The sequence below is a fragment of the Megachile rotundata genome, chromosome 13 (assembly GCF_050947335.1).
Source record: "Megachile rotundata isolate GNS110a chromosome 13, iyMegRotu1, whole genome shotgun sequence".
NCBI lineage: Eukaryota > Metazoa > Arthropoda > Insecta > Hymenoptera > Megachilidae > Megachile > Megachile rotundata.
In genome coordinates this window covers 8,156,663-8,176,721 of record NC_134995.1, presented here as the reverse complement: position 1 = coordinate 8,176,721, position 20,059 = coordinate 8,156,663, and the positions used below count along the sequence as shown (strand labels likewise).

General features: G+C 31.1%; 3 protein-coding genes across 5 annotated transcripts in view; 2 read left to right on the top strand and 1 right to left on the bottom strand.

The window, feature by feature from the left end:
- Window positions 1-156: 156 nt before the first annotated feature.
- Window positions 157-6,537, bottom strand: Sar1 (Secretion-associated Ras-related 1). 2 transcript variants are annotated; one of them, XM_076539220.1, is made up of 6 exons: window positions 6,397-6,537; window positions 1,533-1,629; window positions 1,263-1,382; window positions 1,049-1,114; window positions 739-974; window positions 157-673 (listed from the first exon to the last, which is right to left on the bottom strand). In XM_076539220.1, exons 2-6 carry the CDS (start codon window positions 1,573-1,575, stop codon window positions 557-559), a joined length of 582 nt encoding a protein of 193 aa, XP_076395335.1. In that variant the 5' UTR covers window positions 1,576-1,629; window positions 6,397-6,537; the 3' UTR covers window positions 157-556. The 2 variants fall into 2 exon arrangements, with proteins under 2 accessions (XP_076395335.1, XP_076395334.1); XM_076539219.1 differs by lacking the exon at window positions 6,397-6,537 and adding an exon at window positions 1,888-2,159.
- mRpL1 (mitochondrial ribosomal protein L1) lies at window positions 3,027-5,273 on the top strand. The gene is made up of 8 exons (XM_012287216.2): window positions 3,027-3,496; window positions 3,695-3,878; window positions 3,955-4,162; window positions 4,240-4,422; window positions 4,486-4,600; window positions 4,677-4,795; window positions 4,914-5,011; window positions 5,108-5,273. Exons 1-8 carry the CDS (start codon window positions 3,487-3,489, stop codon window positions 5,232-5,234), a joined length of 1,044 nt encoding a protein of 347 aa, XP_012142606.1. The 5' UTR covers window positions 3,027-3,486; the 3' UTR covers window positions 5,235-5,273.
- Window positions 6,538-6,785: 248 nt separating the features above from the next.
- Cad99C (cadherin 99C) overlaps window positions 6,786-20,059 on the top strand; it is a 224,992-nt gene continuing 211,718 nt past the window's right edge. For both annotated transcript variants that reach the window (XM_076539204.1, XM_076539203.1), the window contains exon 1: window positions 6,786-6,926. In XM_076539204.1, the coding sequence (XP_076395319.1) occupies window positions 6,924-6,926 (3 nt within the window). In that variant the 5' untranslated portion in view covers window positions 6,786-6,923. The remainder of the gene's footprint in view (window positions 6,927-20,059) is intronic.

Below are 20,059 nucleotides of genomic sequence, written 5' to 3'. Positions count from 1 at the left end.
TTTAAAGTAAAAAGTTTGAAATTAAATATACTCAACAAATTTTTGATAATTTACTTAAAGATATATAAAACAAATGTTGCTATTTAATCATGTACATGCAAAATATTTCCTGTATAACTGAAAAAGTTATGTTATAAAAATAACTATGGAAAACACTTGAAATTTTTAAATAGTTTATTATTTTATTTATCAAAACGTTTATATTATTTTTTAGCGTGTCCGATATTTCCATAATGTGATTTTCAAAATGACAGAAATTCATCAAACACGTATGGAATTTTAAAAATTCATACAGAATATTATGTAGGCTCCACATATTAAAATGAAACAAATTAGTCCTATCGTGCTTGTCATATTTTGTTTTTGAGATGTTATTTTCTTTATATATCTGCACTGTACTGAACCCATTATTGCAGTTCATATCTCAATATTCCTTTCCTACCGCACAATTCACTTAGAGGATAATACACCCCTGTACTGACGTTCAGTATGAAACAGAGGAAAGGGAAACATAATAAACTGCCAAAAATCTGAGTATTTAAATTACTTCGTACATTCAGTCAATATACTGAGCAAGCCAACGGAAGCCTTCACCATACCCCTGTCTTTTCAACACTGAGCACATAAATAATTCCAATGGACGACCAGACAATTCACTGCGAGAAATTTTTCCCTAAAATATATTGTTTGATATTATTTCTGTGCTTAAAATGCAATTTAATGATTCATTCAATGTACCTTTCCTGTTGTTTGACCATAAAGATTGAAGTAATTTCTGAGCTCATCTTCTGATGCTGCACCTGGTTTATCAATTTTATTACCTAGCACCAAAACTGGACATGCACTAAGTTGTTCATCAGTTAATAGTGCATCAAATTCAGCTTTTGATTCTGGTAATCTTGACCTATCGCTTGCATCAACGAGAAATACTATTGCATCCACTGCTGGAAAATAGTCTTTCCACACTCTTCGTGCTGTAATATACAATTATAGTAAATGTAACATTACATGATTTACCTATAATTATTGTCCTTGGTGTATTATGTACCTTGAGGATGCCCTCCAAGATCAAAAGTTGTGAACCTCATATTTCCGATCGACAGCTCTTCTGATGCTAAATCATGGAAATACATATAACACTATTGTATAGCATATTACTTTAATACTAAATTAATGGATTTAATTAATTAATGAAAAATTCATTAATATGGCTAAATTATTTAATTTGAACTAGATATTTGAATTATTTTAATACTAATTACTTGGATGCAATGTGGGTACATGTTGAGCTAATCGATCATCTTTGAGCATGTGAAGTAATGTAGTTTTGCCAGCATTATCTAAACCAAGAAACAAGAGTTTACCACTCTTTTTCCACAGTCCTGAAATTAAAAGTAAAAATGTCATACATAAAAATACGAATCAAACTGAAATAACCATTTTATTAACTATAAACTTTCTTTTCCTTTAATAATTATAGAAAGTATTCATGCAATTAATACTTCTTAAATCCTTATAAAAGTTATACTTACCCAGATAATTCAAAACACCTGCAAACCAGTCCCAAATGAACATATTTGTAGGTATGAATGGATATAATGTCCACTGTATACTAACTACTGAATGACTCTGCAACAATGAGTTGACAAAATTATCATATGTAGCTACTGAATCAGAATATATTTAAATTCATGTATAATTGTGATTAAGTTTAGTATGCATTGAAATTGCAACAACATGTGTTACAGAAAAAACATCAGTAACAATTAAATGTTATCAGATTAACATCAAAGTAAACAACAAATCAGAGGTGCCTGTTGTGATAACGATGCGAATGGACTGTGATATATGATTAGCGGATAATTACGATTAAAATATAAGACTTACCAGATCACACCTACTAATAACACCTTTATATTGTTTCGATTACAGGTCACCAAAGTATAAAATCGTAAGCGGGTTAGAAAAACTTTAGCATGATATAGCTACATAAAACGTTTCTTCGTTACTGAACTAATGAACCCTATCGCAAAAAATATATGAAGACGCAGGAAACGGAGAAAAAGTACTTTTCTTCGTATAGAAACTACAGCTTCAGTAAGCCTAGTTGGCTGGCAGTTGGCACTGATGACGTCTACTTCCGTCTGCCATGTTACTTGAACAGTGCTCTTTCATAAGTGCTGATCTTAAGGTCAATTATTTCTAATTTTATTCCGTTCTTAAAGCTCCTGTTTTTTGCCTATATCACAAGTGTGATTCTTTTATTTTCTTATTACCAGGTTATTCTAGGATTACAATAATTGCTAAAACGTTGAAGTACTGTGGTGAACAAGATTATAGAACTGATTATATCAATTTCATTCATAAAATAGGACAGAAACAGAAGTATACATGATAATTTACATGCACGGAATTTATTTATTATCGGATATTTAAAATATTCCTAGCGCATTTGTTTTGGTACTTTTATGTACTCCAGTGCAAATCTGGATTCCCTGGGGAAAATGGCAGCTGACGGGAACAGATTTCTACCATCCTTGATAACATCTGCGCACTGACACGAATTGTGCCTATATCGTAAAAAACACTTTGAAAATTGAGAGACAATAAGATTTTCGCAAATAAATATTTATTTTTATAAGCAAGTGGTCTTATTGCTAACTTTGCGTTGACGTTCTCTTATGAGTAAATTTTACATTCAAACTTATTCAGTAACAAAAGTACAGTAAATTAATATATAAAAAAGATGTAAAGGTCATAGTATTATTATAACTAATTTAAAAAGTTGAGAGGATTTTAGAAGCTTTGTTTTTACATTTATTTTAAAATATATTTCTTCGCGCGGAGTGTTTGCAAAATGTACTGGTGTCGTCATCTAACAGTGGAACTAAGTTTGAAATACATTATCTTACGAAACATTGATTTTTTTATTTAGGAGACAGTAGAATACTTCAGGAAGTAATAATAGATGTCTTTTGTATGTTTTGTATGTGTTAGTAATTCAAAAAAACAAATAATGTACATAATTGTTTTCAAGATTTAGCTTCATTAGTTCCCGCTCTCCGGTGGAGATGATTTAAGGGTCCATAAAATGCAATCATTTTAATTTTCGAATGTAATGCTTTGAAGTCCCCGTAAAGACATTTTTATACCTTTTTTGTGTTCATAGAACAATTTTCAACGTCAACAAAACGTAACAATACTGTATTTTACGAAAAGATGCAATTTTCTGATTTGATAGTTTCGCGATCGATCGCTAAATGGAGCTAGCGGCACTGTCAGAGACTTAGAAACTTGAAAATTTGATACTTTGAGAATTGAAAAATTTGACAATTTTCAAGTTTTCATGTTTGATTTTTTTAAATCAAAAAAAAGTTCTCTGCTTTAATAATTACTTTTTCTTGTGTAGTTTCATTTAAATTAAGTCTATATTACTGGAGTGTGATTTAGTTAACCTATACACAAGTTTTGTATACAATAATAAAAATGTTAGCTGGTTAGTATTTATTAATTTTATAGTTTTTTTCATCAAGGATTGATCTTTTTAAAGCAGTATAATTATATTAATAAGTGTATCACGTTATATCAGTAACAAAATTACAGCGTTATCTTTATAACCTAAAATTTTTGTTCATAAAAAGGCTTTAATTCAAGATTATTGTTTACTTTAATGATTATTCTTTGATATGTACAGGATGGCTGAATAGTGCTCGATTTATAAGTAATCATAATGTTGGAAACAATGTATATTCTCGTATTTTTATTCAAACTCGAGATTACGCAGCCAGAAAAGGCACAAGGGAAAAAGCCAGACAGAAGAAAATTAAAATGAATCTTGAAAAAATAGGACATGAGGCACGGAAGAAGTCTATGCTACAGTAAGTACATTTTATTGTTATTTTTGACAAATTGTTGCAAAATTATTGAATAATAGTTAAAACAATTTAACAACAGGAAAAAGAAGGCAACACAATCTCCACTTCTTTTGATAGATGATAGCTCATTGAAACCAATAATGGATGATGTGTGGATAATAAAGAATCATCCACAACCAGTGTATTCACTACAAGAGGCTATAGAATATCATCGTGAAACGCATCATCCAACTATGTTTAATGTACCTAACGCACTTGTAAATGCATTTATTGAATGTAATATGAAGGTAAGCACGAGTGATAATATATATAAATAATCCCTTTACAATAAGACTATAATAATATATTATATTATTTGCAATAGCACCAGAACAAAAATAAATATGTTGATAAATTTTCAAAAAATATTGATATGCCTCATGTATTTGATACTGGCAAGAAGAAGCTAACTGTTTTAGCTTTAGCCAAGAATTCCAAACAGCAAGATAATGCTGTGAAAGCTGGAGCAGAATATGTTGGTGGTACTGAAGTAATAAAACAAATTCAGGCAAGTGAAACAGCATGAAATGAAATGTGATTATGATGCATATTATAACATCAATCTTTATAGGGTGGAAAATTTGATATTAAAGAGTATGACACTGTCATAGCTCATATAGATATTTTAACAGAATTACTGCTAATTAGAGGTTTATTAAAACGAAAGTTTCCGAGTGTGAAAGCAGGTAAACAGAAAAATTAGTTCAAAATAAATTGCTACCCTGTAGGAATGTTTAATTCAAATATTAACTGAATATTTAGGTACTTTGAGCAATGACATTGGTTCACTTATTACAAAGATGAAAAATTCAATAAGATATTACACAGAAGTAAATGAAGAACATAAAGACTATGCTAAGATTAATCTGCCCTTTGGCAAGGTAAATATAAAATATTAACAGTTAGTGCACAAATACTGCGTATAGATTAGATTTATTAATAGAGTACTTAAAAATATGTGACGTATATTAGTAATCAATTTTGTTGATTATTTGGCAGCTTGATATGGATATAGCACATCTCGAGGAAAATTTTGCTACCGTCGTTAAAGATATTGAATCTGTTGGAGCTTCGCGAACAGGATCTTTCATTAAAAGGTATTTATACACTCGTACTTATTATTCAATAAGACACTAAACTCTATCAGTTTAATATAGTCAAATTCCAAATATTAAAAAACCTATATTTTGTAGAATTCAGATTTCGAGTGAACCATCAGAAGAATTATTTAAAGTTGATTACAGTAAATTCCTTCCAAAGAAAGCTGGAGAAGACACTGAACAGGAACCAGATGATAGTGCAGTTATAGAATCAGTTTAATTATTTTATAAACAATAAAATGATAAATGTTACGAGAAATGCTTTCTATCATATTTTTATTGTTTACCTACACAGTGTTTTTTCAAATTTCTGAAATTTCATATACGTGAGAAGTTGAGAGTTTCAAATCTTTTAATTTCTCAAATTCATGAATTAATTTGTAGAATGTTCAAATTCTTGGATATTCAAATTTCAAAATCTGTATATCCTCAAATTTCTATTATTCTTAAGATTTTCAAATTCCTATATTTTCTCCATTCTCCAAAAATTTTCAAATTTCGAATTTTTCCAATTTCTCAAAAAAACTTTCAAATTTTTATTATAATAATTATAAACTTGCAACAATTTTCATCGTCAAGATGTCAATGTTCAGAGATTCTATATATTCTAATTTATGCCCAATAGATCACTAGCGAGAAACAGTGGATCTTGTGAGACATCTAGTAGCTCAAATTTGTAACGAATGGAAAAGGGTATACCCCGCCGCCAATCAACCAATTAGAGCTTACTCCAAAATAAACTTCCAAACTTTTAAATCTCCAAATTCTCACACGTTTAAATTCTTTGATAGTTTAAATTTTTTTATTTCCCAAAATTCCAAATAATTTTTTTTTCAAATATTTCCCAAATTTCCAGACATTTAAATTTCCCAGACTTTCGTATATTAATATTTACCAAACTTCCAAATGTTTATATTTCTAAACCTTCCAAATTTATATATTTCCAAGCTTCCAAATCTCAAAATTTTCAAATTCTCAAATTCCCAAATTTCCAAATCCTCAAATGTCAATCCACCAATTTTCTACCCATAAAACCAGAAGTATTCGCCCGATGGCCGCGCAAATATCGAAAAAAGAAACAGAAACGCAATGTGTAGAATCTGTTTCATAAACGAATGAGATAAAATCAGAAATGGGATTATAATAACGTAAGCTTCCTGGAAGCTTCCCGTGTTTTTTAAAGGATATAAAAATGAATCCATACGTGTACGAGATGCAATGATACAGCAGATTAGCCGCGTAACCGAAAAGCTGCTGATTCTGGGATCGCGGAAAATGAAAGAACAAGACGGAGGCAAGTAAAGGGAAAGAGAATGGAGAATGGTGAGCGGTTGTAGTGGTAGACTGTTAGGAGGGAGGTAGGGGGGCAATGGCTCACCTACCTGCCGGTCGAGAGCTCAGTCGGTGTCCGCCAGGTTGAAAATCCGTGACTTCTCCCGTTCGTTTCGTCGCGACTTCTTAAAGTTTCGATAAAAAACGCGCGAAAAACGTCACGAGCGAAAACGTGGGATGCGACGGACGTCGCACCGTCAACCGTCGTTCTTTCTCGGTGTTCGTTAAGGTGTTCGCTATTTTAAATTCGCGGTGAACAGCCGGCATATACGTCGCGTTTATCCGGTATTGTCAGAAAAACCTTCCGGTCGTGTTTTTCACGTGCAGACACGGTAACAGTGTACGGGAGCGCATACTGACAAGCGCGTATTTCGGTACAGGACGTGTGTGTGTGTTTACGTATGGTGATTGTGTTTACCGTGTTACGATTGACACTGTGTAACGCGGAAATTTCAAATTGCGACGATTGAACGTTGTTTTTGGCCGCGACGTAAACATGCTCAGATCGGAGAACAACATTTGGCGGCATTAGGTGACACCGGCGTACACACACAGCGATAACTGCACACTAGGAATCATGGTGAGTTTTATTTTGAACTGTCACTGGTAACTTTTTTACTAGTTCAGACTATTTCTTGTTACCTATACTGTTGATATACTATTTTTAGTATAAATAGAGTAGTGAAAATTCTAACCTGAAAATAGAAAAATGGTAGAATAATGTAGTAATGAAACACATAGTGTTATAGTGTAATTAGCGCGGCAGTAGTATAATAGTGAAGTGACATAATGACGGAGCTACAGTAGAATAGGATCCGGCATAGTAATATAACGGAAAAGTGAAACAGGACAGTGAAGCAAAATACTGACTTAGTAAAATAATAAAGATAAAAGTCTGAAACAGTAAAATAGGAATAAAGTATTTAAACTGAATCTAATAAGTACTGTATAAATAAATGTGGCAATGTGTACAACACAGTGCTGAACTATTTTGTAACTAGATGCTAATATAAGCACTCTTGAGATAATTATCGTTATCACAGCAAGAAGGAAGTCATAAAGGAATATAATTTGCAGGTTATATTTAACGAGAAATCTGTACGAGCATAATCTTTCTCATATGCATAAAATATACGTTACATTTCAAAGAATCATACGTATGCATAAGTATGTACATTTTATTGTTAAAAACTATGGTATTCATCGAATATTTCATGCATGCATTTGACTCGTTCTCGAATAAAGATAAAAAAAGATACACAAATATTTCGCTATACGTTTGTCGCGTGTTACGCTCCTTCGTTGCGTGCTTCTTATCGTTCGATTCTCGATTCGACTTCGAGCGTGCTATGCGAGTGCCGGTGACTGTAACTAAATTCAGCAGGTATCGTTTAATTACGGATGCAGAAATACCGCGGCACGTAACAAGTGTATCTCTCTAAATGCGAAAGTAACAATAAATGGAAGCTGAAAGGCAATAACGTTCTGTTTGCTCGTGAAATCGCAACGCTTCGTGAAGAAGTAAACCAGGAAAATGAAGTTTTTGCATAAACACGTTTATACTACTTTTCTTGCGATATTCTATTACTTTCTTGAAAATTGATATTGGTGTATTTAGGTTTTTAGGAATTTTCAAGCTTTTCACATTTTAGAGCTTTTTAAGCTTTTTTTTTAGTTTTGAGGTTTCAGTTTTTTTAAGTTTTTAAATTTTTGGGCTTTTTAAGTTATTCAAGCTTTTAGGTTTTTGGGTTCTCAAGTTTTTAGGCGCACTGAGCTTTTTGAGCTTTAGAAGCCTTTTGAGCTTTTTGAGTTTTAGGAGCTTTTTGAGCTTTTTGGACTTTTCAAGTTTTTAGACTTTTAGGTTCTCAAATTTTTAAGCTTACTGAGCTTCTGGAGCTTTATAAGCTTTCTGAACTTTGTAAGTTTTTTGAGCTTTTCAAGCATTTAAAAATTTTCAAGTTTTTAATGGTTTGTTAGCTTTTCAAGTTTTTCAAGATTTTTGAGCTTTCTAAAGATTTGAAGCTTTTAAAGATTTACAAGATTTTTCTTCTTTTTAAAATTTTCAAGCTTCTTCTGCTTTTTAAGCTCTTCAAACATTTTGAGTTTTTAAATTTTTAAGTTTTTCAAATTTCCAAATTATAAAGTTTATGAAATTTTTAAATCTTTACATTTTTCTAAAAATTTCCATATTCTCAAATATTCCTAAAAATTCCCAAATTTCCTAAATTCCTAAATTTACAAAATATTCTCAATTTTTCTAATTTTCTAAATTTCTAAATTCCTAAATTCCCAAATTTGAAAATTATTAAAAGAGATTAATCAGTAACAAAAATGTTAATCTTCTCAAGGCTCTCCCTATATCTTTTCTAAATATTCCCCAGATTTTCCCTAGATCTTCCTAACTGCCTCTCTCAACCCTTACTCTAAATAAAAAAAGAACCCTGCCTTGCACTGGAGGCAACCTAAGTTCCCTGTAAACGCTATATTTCAAAGAATGCTCGGAATGTTTGCATGGAACCTTGCACATATTAATTACAAGACTTCCAACCGTGTTCAAAAGAAAATCGACCTCTTCAGAATTTTAGAGAATGATAAAAATTAAAGAAATAAATTGCATGTGCACATAACAAATTTTTAAATAAATAAACTCATTAACCCATCAAATAAAATGAAACCAATTAAATAAAGTCAGAAATTAAATTAAAATTAAATTAAATTAAAATTGTACATTAAATTAAAATTAAGGAGAAAATTAAATCTTGATGTCACACCTAAAATCTCATAATATTCTCATAACTCTAATTTTCTCATAATGTCGCATAAAGTAAAATAAAAATACAAATTAAGCTTTTAACTATTAAACTTATTTAGTATTAAAATTATAAGAACTGAAGAATGCAAACAGGAAAGTTTGAGTCATCCTTCAAAACACTAAATTGCTTTCTAAAAAGGCAATAAGAGTAAATACAAAAACGTGTTATAATTACTGCAAATTTTAATAACCACATTAATTTTTTACAGTTATTCACTTCACTCTCTTACAGTTATTTACAAGTAGCGTTTTTGCATATTTCGCCGAACAAAATTTCGACCAGCAAAAACTTGCCTCCTGCATTCACAGCCCCATTTATTTCCACTCGTCGATTTCGTCCGTAAATTTTTAAAATGTGTCAGATTACGCGTGCAATTCGCTTCTTACGTAATCGACCCCATTACTAATTTCACTCTCCGCGATTAAATGCATCAGCCTTAATGCGATTATAACGAGATACGAACGGTGTCATTACGTCTCAGTAGCGGTTTTTATCAATATTATAAAGAGACGATTTCGCCTGCCCTTCGACGAGTCGTTCGGTTAATCATCCGTGCAAATTGTCGCAGAATTTCGCTCTGCATGCGAATGCAAATAATACCTTTAGGCTTATGTATTTTTACTTCGTCAAGATTTATTTTGCCTGTCGTCGGTACGAGGTTACGGTGTAATCGACCATTTGTAATAGCAAACGATATAAGAAACGTAATTTGCACGGTTCTTCATGGTTCAGAATTTTCGATCGAATTAAACGAACACAAAAATTCTTTTAAATTTAATACGTCTTTTTATTTATCCTTCAAATAAATTGTATATTTATTTATCTGAAAATAAATTGTGTATTCATTTATCCTTTAAATAAATTGTACATTCATTTATTCTTTAAACAAATTGTACATTCATTTATTCTTTAAACAAATTGTACAATTAGTTATCCTTTAAATAAATTGTATATTTATTTATCTAAAAAATAAATGTACTTGTACATTATTAGATATGAACTGTATTCATCATAATAGAAAATGTTCAAAACTAAAATCCGCAAACTAAAACCGTGATTTAATATTCGTCGATGGAGGTTCCTTAGCTGGAGTGCATCGTAACCATCGTGTAAGACAAGATTTCTAATCGCGAGTTGCATAAAAAATCGTTAATCGATATTGCAGTCGCGTGCACGAGGAAGCCACGCTTGTAAAAGCGCTCCTCCTTTCCGTGCTCCTCATCGTTAATACGATCCAATTAATTACAGAGAATTATCAAGGACAGTGTTCGATTTGACGCGTTTCACTGCAAAAGCCTGTTTCCTTCTCATTCTCTCATCCCGATCTTGTTAAGGGCCACTGCGAAGTCTCTCGAGTTTCGAGATTCATTCAATCTCCGGAGTGACTGGCGAAGTATCGGAAACGTTGCTGAAAGCCACTTAAATGGAGGCCCGAACGTTCACCCTTCGAACTAACACATTTCTGTTATCGATTAACAGATTTATTTTCAATTGTTGGTTTTATTCTGTGCACTTATCATTTTTTATAGTATTTATAGATAATATATTGATTTAAATTTGTATCATTTGTAAATAGTATATTGACTTCCATTTATGTCATTTATAAAGAGTATATTGATTTAAATTTATATAATTTATAAATAGTATACTGACTTCAATTTATGTTATTTATAAATAGTATATTGATTTAAATTTATATAATTTATAAACAGTATATTGATTTCAATTTATGTTATTTATAAATAGTATGTTGACTTAAATTTATATAATTTATAAATAGTATACTGACTTCAATTTATGTCATTTATAAATAGTATACTGACTTAAATTTATATAATTTATAAATAGTATACTGACTTAAATTTATATAATTCATAAACAGTATATTGCCCTCAATTTATTTATATTATACCGTATCTAGTTTTCCGTTTACGTTGTAATTGCAAATCAGCGAATATCAGCGATTTCGACAAAATCAGCAATTTTTCACGAAAAACATCTCAGTCGCTATTAATTAGAAAGCAGGAAAGAGAGTAATCGTTTCGACCAATTAAATCAGTGCTTTTGCAATTTATCCGGCTGTGGCTGCCCGCTCTCTCGCGAATATTCAGTTTTTCTTTCGAAGTAAATTGAAAACCGTGCTATGAAATCTAAGCCGTGGTCCTCAATCGAATGACTAACCGTCACGGAGAACCTGCATGAAACTGTGTGTGATTTACTTTCGTTACCGTTACTTGGCACAGTTATGAACACCCAGATGCGTTCTGGACCTACAGGCGGTAAAAAACATAACTGATTTTCAAACGAATACAGAAACAGGACCTCGTTTATTGTTAGGCAAAATAGGGGTAGATTAGGAAAAACAGGTGTCTAACAATAAGAGGGTAATCAAAAAGAGGAGTTTGTTAAAAATCACCCGTGATTATTGTTATTTTAAGAAAGTTCTTGTTACACAGAAATTGTACAGCAGTTTATGGAAATATCAGTATATTAATTACGGAAATTGTATATTGTTTTGTAGTATTATTTATTTGATTGTACATTGCTTTTATGGAAATGTGAATAGGTTAAGTGCAGACATTGTATAGCAACATCTTTGTAGAAATATAAATATACTCAACATAAAAATTGTGTAGAGATGTTTTTATAGAAATATGAATATATTGAACACGAAAATTGTGTACAGGTATTTTCACAAAAAGTGTCAGTACTAAACACAGAAAATACACAGTGGTCACATGCAGTGGTTAGGTCTTTATACCAGTTTCATATTCTTCATGTTTAATCAAGTTTCCTAATTATTTTTAATAAACTACCTGTAGCATATTTACCTCTAAGCTGCTTCTACCTCTGTTGACCAAAAAATGTCGACAAAAAAAAGATTTCTAACCTCGCACATCAAAAAGAACCGAAACAAACATCGGTGACAGTAGAGTACCAAATACAGAAGGTTAAGATGGATGGTTGAAGCAGTGGAAGTACAAAAGTGCAAAGGGTGAACGTCGATCGCGACAAGTTTTTCTCGTATCGACAGTCGCCGATAGAAAACCCGCCTATCCACTTTGCTTCAGGTTCCAGAACTCTTTGGTACCCGAGTTCTAAGTGGTCTCACGTGTACTCGCGGTTCTTCCATTTAAATCGAGGAACGCCGTAATTTATCCACGAAAATCCGGACGATTTCGTTGTTGTTCAGACGACGAAGAATCGATCGAGAAAACCGGTGAAAGGTGAACGGAAAACAGGATAAAGGGAACACGAACGAGGAGCAGGTATCGGTCTGGGGGAAAAATGACAGATACGAAACGGTTACTGTACTAGTCGACCGGTTCTTCTTGTTACTAACTTCCTCAGCGCGACATGTACTGGGTGACGATCAGTGTACACCTTTCTTCGAGTCTTTTCTTGTATATCGGGTGACTCGAATGAATATTTGTTTGCTGAACTTCTTTGGAAGTGTTATACTTAAACGCTGATGGAAATGTAGAATGAAAAATGGAGGAATAAAAATGGTGGAATGAAAAGAGGAGCAATGGTGAAGTAGATAAATGAAGAAACAAAAATGTTAGAATAAAAAGTGGAGGAATGATGAGGTAGAAAAATGAAGAAACTAAAATGGTAGAATGAAACATGGAAAAATAGTGAAGAGGAAAAATGAAGAAACTAAAATGGTAGAATGAAACGTGGAGAAATAGTGAAGAGGAAAAATGAAGAAACTAAAATGGTAGAATGAAACATGGAGAAATAGTGAAGAGGAAAAATGAAGAAACTAAAAGGGTAGAATGAAACATGGAAAAATAGTGAAGAGGAAAAATGAAGAAACTAAAAGGGTAGAATGAAACATGGAGAAATAGTGAAGAGGAAAAATGAAGAAACTAAAAGGGTAGAATGAAACATGGAAAAATAGTGAAGAGGAAAAATGAAGAAACTAAAAGGGTAGAATGAAACATGGAAAAATAGTGAAGAGGAAAAATGAAGAAACTAAAAGGGTAGAATGAAACATGGAAAAATAGTGAAGAGGAAAAATGAAGAAACAAAAATGGTGGAAGTAATGACATAAATTAGTTAGGTTAGGAAAAATGGAGAAATAAAAATGGTGTAAATTATGACATAAATTAGTTAGATTAGGAAAAATGGAGAAATAAAAATGGTGGAACTTATGACATAAATTAGTTAGGTTAGGAAAAATGGAGAAATAAAAATGGTGGAAGTAATAACATAAATGAGTTGGAACAGAATACATCATTATATAGAAGACATTAAAAACAAATGTCTATTATACAAAATATACTACTATTATTACACACTACATCAAATATACTTATACACTGTTTACAACAAATTTTAAATTGAATTGCTAGAAAAGAGTATCGAGTACATTCACCTCATCAGAAAGCAAGTATCACAATGTCTTTTCAAAAATAAACACCATGACTTTCAGCATAATCTCTCAACAAGATTTACGACACTCAACATTGCAACATTCTCAATTGCTGAAAGGAAAAAGAACATTCTTCACGGAATCAATCACACCTATCCTTTATCCCCGTTTTTTCAACACTGTAACAAATACAGTCATTAACCGAATTAAATAGCGCATTTAACTGGATTCTATAAAGCGTTATAACCGCGTGTTCGGTAATAATAGAGCGACTAAAGAGATCGAAACTCATGCTACCGTGAAACTGAGCTATAGGTGGTCGATATCAATATATCGATAAAAAGCGATGTATCAATAAAAGGTAAAAGTTAACTCGCAGCAGTTAACGCCTCGTTATCGAAGTATCGTTTATTTTTCTGAAATTATAAGTTTCGATCGGGCGTCGAGTATGTAAAATCGTTGCGCAAAATTTTGTAAAAAGGAAACAAAATTAGTTTACTTCTCAGAGAAAGCGAAACTACTGGTTCTACCGGTGTTTTTACGGTTTGTTCTAACTATTATTATGTAAGGCTGAGCATGGTTGAATGGGAATTAAAGAAAATGGCGGAAAATGACCGTCATTTGACTTCGGGTTGTTTTTGAGTTTGTGCAATTTTTGGATTTGTTTTTTTAAGTTATGAAATAATGGTAGATTATTTTTTTGGGTCTTGTGTTTTTATTTCTGTGAGCATTTGATATTTTTGTGTCAGGAAATTTTGAACTTTTTAATTAATAATAATTGATAAGTATTTTTAAAGTTTCAGGTTTTATAAGCAAAATATGGGGAACTTTCGATCCGCCAGTTTAAATTATTATAAGGTTAAATTTATTTAATATTAATTAACAATTAAGAAGAATATTGGTTTGTAACCTCCTGTGCTGTATTTTTATTTAATTTCTATAAACTTTTAGTTAACATAGTTATTTGCTCTCAAATTTAAATTAAAATTTGTTATTAAATTTGTTATTATTTGTTGTTGAATTGAAACTTAATTTTACTATTATTTGCTATCAATTTTTAATTAAAATTTGTTATTAAATTTGTTATTATTATTTATTGTTGAACTTAAATTAAATTTTACTATTATTCACTGTTAAGTTTAAATAAGAATTTGTTATTAAATTTCCTATTATTTCTTGTCTATTATCCTTACTTATAGTTAAATTTTAATTAAAATTCTTTATCATTCACTCTTGAAATGAATTTTCAATTTTCTATTCAATTTATTACTAAACATAAACTCCAATTAAATTAACTTCTAATTAAATTTATTATTGCCTGAGATCAATATTCATTAAAAATTATTAAAATCATAATTATATTAGCTTTGCTTTAAATCTTTCATTAAGCTTGAACAATTTTACAAAGAACTTATAAATATAACTTTAAAAATGAATTTTTATTCAAATTTTTTTTCTTTCATTAAATTAAGTTTAACAAGTGCAAATTAATTAACTTTGTAAGGTACAAAGAACTTGACAAGAATAATAGATAATTTAAATTCCCATATTTTTAAATAATTAAAAGATTAACCTGTAGAAACATAAGAAGTTTTTGATTTTGGTCAAAGATAAACTCCTTGTTTACATATGCCACGAAAACAAAGGATCTCATTATCATATTCTTGCTTTCATATTTATATTTAGTGATCAACGCATCCTGTTTTCATTTTCAGAGCTTCATAATAAAGTATTATAATCACTTTCGTAAATAATTACTCGTTAATTAGAAAGTTTATGTTTTAAAGTGGGTATAAGTTATATATTAAAAAAATAATATTTAGAATATTTTTAAATATTAAGTGGACTTCTTTTAATTCAAACGCTAATTTTTCATTGAGTTCAAATTTAAATTAAATTGGATTTCATTTAAAATGAAATTCTTTCATTTTAAATAAAAAATTTCATTTTTAATTCAATCACGTTTTTAATTGCATTTGAAATACAGAATTTGTTTATGAAATTTCATTTTAATAAGAAATTTTTCAGCTGTAATATTTGCATATTTATAATTAAAATTTAATTTTTCAAATACTATTCACTGAATAAAATTAAATTTAAATGCAACAAATAATAATGAAAGTACTAAATTTGAATTTACAACTCACTCACCCTTCTCCAACAAATTACTCCTAAAAATCATTAATCTCAACACCAAACAAAATCATTCATCACCTTTTTTAATTACTCATAATATTTTACCGCCAACGGCACTCAGCCTATAAATATGAATCCTCAAGAAAAAGTTTCACTACAATCAGAAACGAACGCGAAGCGTTTTAATAATTTACTGCTCGCGTAAATCAAGAGAAGATAAATCGAACCTAACTCCTATAGACATTACAATCCTCCGTTTCTTTAATTGTCTTTTCGTCTGATCAATCTGTTGCGAATAATTGTACCGTTGACGATAAATCGACCGGTACTTTATGATCATGAGAAACACCAGATAATGCGTCGAGCTTTTGCGAAATTTCCCGGCTGCGTTTTTATTGCGTGCATAATTAATTCTCGAGGAGCGGATGGCGCTATAGTCGCATGCATGGTGGATTCTGGGTCAAATATGATTCAATAGCACATTTTTTTTTATGTGCACAAGCAGTTTTTTATGTTGCATTTTATGGAATATTCATTATTTCGATTGTGTTTGAAGGTTTATTTTTGTTTTTTATTGTAGTTGTAGAGTTATTTTTTATTGGGGGTGTAAATATGTAGTTTTAAGATTTTTAGAAATTTCATAGAAATAAAATTTGTGGGTACTGAATTTGTATATTTATGAACTTCCATGTTTTTGAATTTTTAGACTTGAAATTTGTAAAGCTTTGAATTTTGACATTTTTGAATTTCGGAATTTACGAAATTTACCAAATTCTGAAATGACCAAATTCTTGTATTACCAAACTCTCAAATTATCAGAGTCTCAAGTTACCAAACTCTCAAATTACAAAACTCTCAAATGACCAAACTCTTAAATTACCAAATTCTCAAATTACCAAACTCTCAAATGACCAAACTCTCAAATTACCAAACTCTCAAATTACCAAACTCTCAAATGACTAAACTCTCAAATTCCCAAACTCTCAAATGACCAAACTCTCAAATTACCAAACTCTCAAATGACCAAACCCTCAAGTTACCAAACTCTCAAATTACCAAACTCTCAAATTACCAAACTCTCAAATGACCAAACTCTCAAATTACCAAACTCTCAAATTACCAAATTCTCAAATTACCAAATTCTTAGAGTATCAAATTCTCAAGTTACCAAACTCTCAAGTTACCAAACTCTCAAATTACCAAACTCTCAAGTTACCAAACTCTCAAATTACGAAACTCTCAAATTACCAAATTCTTAAATTACCAAACTATCAAATGACCAAACTCTCATATTACCAAATTCTCAAATGACCAAACTCTCAAATTACCAAACTCTCAAATTACCAAATTCTCAAATTACCAAATTCTTAGAGTATCAAATTCTCAAGTTACCAAACTCTCAAGTTACCAAACTCTCAAATTACCAAACTCTCAAGTTGCCAAACTCTCAAATTACCAAATTCTTAAATTACCAAACTATCAAATGACCAAACTCTCAAATTACCAAATTCTCAAATGATCAAACTCTCAAATTACCAAACTCTCAAATTACCAAACTCTCAAATTACCAAATTCTTAAATTATCAAACTCTCAAATGACCAAACTCTCAAATTACCAAACTCTCAAGTTACGAAATTCTTACATTCCCAATTTCCTAAAATTCTAAATTCTTACATTCCCAAATTTTCACATTTTCTTTCCTAACCTCCAACTTTCCACATTTTAAAATTTTTAAACATCCAAGCTTCATCAGCTTGCCATTACCATATCCTCAATTAAATTCCTCCCAAGTTATGCATCAATAACAAAATAACATAAATTTATGAACTGACCGCATACGACAAAAAATTTGCATAAGTAATATTTATATCTTTGTTTACATTCTGATCCCAGACGATTGTTAATGCCAAGTTTGTTAAGAAGCAGGAAGAACCCGTTTATCTCGTCGGCGCATCTAAGGTATAGCGATCGCTGTCATGGCTTTTCCAACAAGCGAAAACAACGTGTCTCGAACGTGGGAAAAAGCAGTCTTCTTCCTACCGCGATTTAATTCAATCTCTATGAGAATTTGTTCTTTTGTTTGAGGCGTATTCGTTCCAGCAATTTAGCCAGCTTCGAGATATTCATCTTCTTGTCTGCACAAAACCGTACGCTCAACTTGCGATAGCTTCTTAATTGAAATGATTAATCAAACTGTAATTCGATTTGCTATTTGTTATCGATATGGATACCTTATGGTTTGGGGACCGATGTTGGTTTCAGCGAGATGTAGATATAATTTGAAGAAGTAAGAAGTATACGTAATTTGGGAAGATTTTATTAAGATTTTTTGAATATTCCTTTTTTTAAATTACTAAATTATCGAGTTACCAAATTGGCAAATTTTCAAATAATCAAATTATCAAATTACCAAATTACCAAATTACCAAATTATCAAATTCTCATATTACCAAACTCTCAAATTATCAAATTCTCAAATTACCAAACTCTCAAGTTACCAAACTCTCAAGTTACCAACCTCTCAAAGTACCAAACTCTCAAATTACCAACCTCTCAAATTACCAAACTCTCAAGTTACCAACCTCTCAAATTACCAAATTCTCAAGTTACCAACCTCTCAAATTACCAAATTCTCAAATTACCAACCTCTCAAAGTACCAAACTCTCAAATTACCAAATTCTCAAATTACCAAACTCTCAAGTTACCAACCTCTCAAATTACCAAACTCTCAAATTACCAAACTCTCAAATTACCAAATTCTTAGAGTACCAAACTCTCAAGTTACCAAACTCTCAAGTTACCAAACTCTCAGGTTACCAAACTCTCAAATTACCAAACTCTCAAATTACCAAACTCTCAAATTACCAAACTCTCAAATTACCAAATTCTTAGAGTACCAAACTCTCAAGTTACCAAACTCTCAAGTTACCAAACTCTCAGGTTACCAAACTCTCAAATTACCAAATTCTCATATTACCAAACTCTCAAGTTACCAAACTCTCAAGTTACCAACCTCTCAAAGTACCAAACTCTCAAATTACCAACCTCTCAAATTACCAAACTCTCAAGTTACCAACCTCTCAAATTACCAAATTCTCAAGTTACCAACCTCTCAAATTACCAAATTCTCAAATTACCAACCTCTCAAAGTACCAAACTCTCAAATTACCAAATTCTCAAATTACCAAACTCTCAAGTTACCAACCTCTCAAATTACCAAACTCTCAAATTACCAAACTCTCAAATTACCAAATTCTTAGAGTACCAAACTCTCAAGTTACCAACCTCTCAAATTACCAAATTCTCAAGTTACCAACCTCTCAAATTACCAAATTCTCAAATTACCAACCTCTCAAAGTACCAAACTCTCAAATTACCAAATTCTCAAATTACCAAACTCTCAAGTTACCAACCTCTCAAATTACCAAACTCTCAAATTACCAAACTCTCAAATTACCAAATTCTTAGAGTACCAAACTCTCAAGTTACCAAACTCTCAAGTTACCAAACTCTCAGGTTACCAAACTCTCAAATTACCAAACTCTCAAATTACCAAACTCTCAAATTACCAAACTCTCAAATTACCAAATTCTTAGAGTACCAAACTCTCAAGTTACCAAACTCTCAAGTTACCAAACTCTCAGGTTACCAAACTCTCAAATTACCAAATTCTCATATTACCAAACTCTCAAGTTACCAAACTCTCAAGTTACCAACCTCTCAAAGTACCAAACTCTCAAATTACCAACCTCTCAAATTACCAAACTCTCAAGTTACCAACCTCTCAAATTACCAAATTCTCAAGTTACCAACCTCTCAAATTACCAAATTCTCAAATTACCAACCTCTCAAAGTACCAAACTCTCAAATTACCAAATTCTCAAATTACCAAACTCTCAAGTTACCAACCTCTCAAATTACCAAACTCTCAAATTACCAAACTCTCAAATTACCAAATTCTTAGAGTACCAAACTCTCAAGTTACCAAACTCTCAAGTTACCAAACTCTCAGGTTACCAAACTCTCAAATTACCAAACTCTCAAATTACCAAACTCTCAAATTACCAAACTCTCAAATTACCAAATTCTTAGAGTACCAAACTCTCAAGTTACCAAACTCTCAAGTTACCAAACTCTCAGGTTACCAAACTCTCAAATTACCAAATTCTCATATTACCAAACTCTCAAGTTACCAAACTCTCAAGTTACCAACCTCTCAAAGTACCAAACTCTCAAATTACCAACCTCTCAAATTACCAAACTCTCAAGTTACCAACCTCTCAAATTACCAAATTCTCAAGTTACCAACCTCTCAAATTACCAAATTCTCAAATTACCAACCTCTCAAAGTACCAAACTCTCAAATTACCAAATTCTCAAATTA

What these genes read in the sequence shown, in the direction of transcription:
- mRpL1 (XM_012287216.2), top strand. An exon ending in AAGTAATAAAACAAATTCAG is followed by an intron (nt 4,423 to 4,485) that starts GCAAGTGAAACA and finishes CAATCTTTATAG; the next exon opens with GGTGGAAAATTTGATATTAA. An exon ending in TTAATCTGCCCTTTGGCAAG is followed by an intron (nt 4,796 to 4,913) that starts GTAAATATAAAA and finishes ATTATTTGGCAG; the next exon opens with CTTGATATGGATATAGCACA.
- Sar1 (XM_076539220.1), bottom strand. Translation starts at nt 1,575, where the DNA reads ATGTTCATTTGGGACTGGTTTGCAGGTGTTTTGAATTATCTGG. An exon ending in TCTTGGAGGGCATCCTCAAG is followed by an intron (nt 975 to 1,048) that starts GTACATAATACA and finishes TGTATATTACAG; the next exon opens with CACGAAGAGTGTGGAAAGAC. An exon ending in ATGGTCAAACAACAGGAAAG is followed by an intron (nt 674 to 738) that starts GTACATTGAATG and finishes AATATATTTTAG; the next exon opens with GGAAAAATTTCTCGCAGTGA.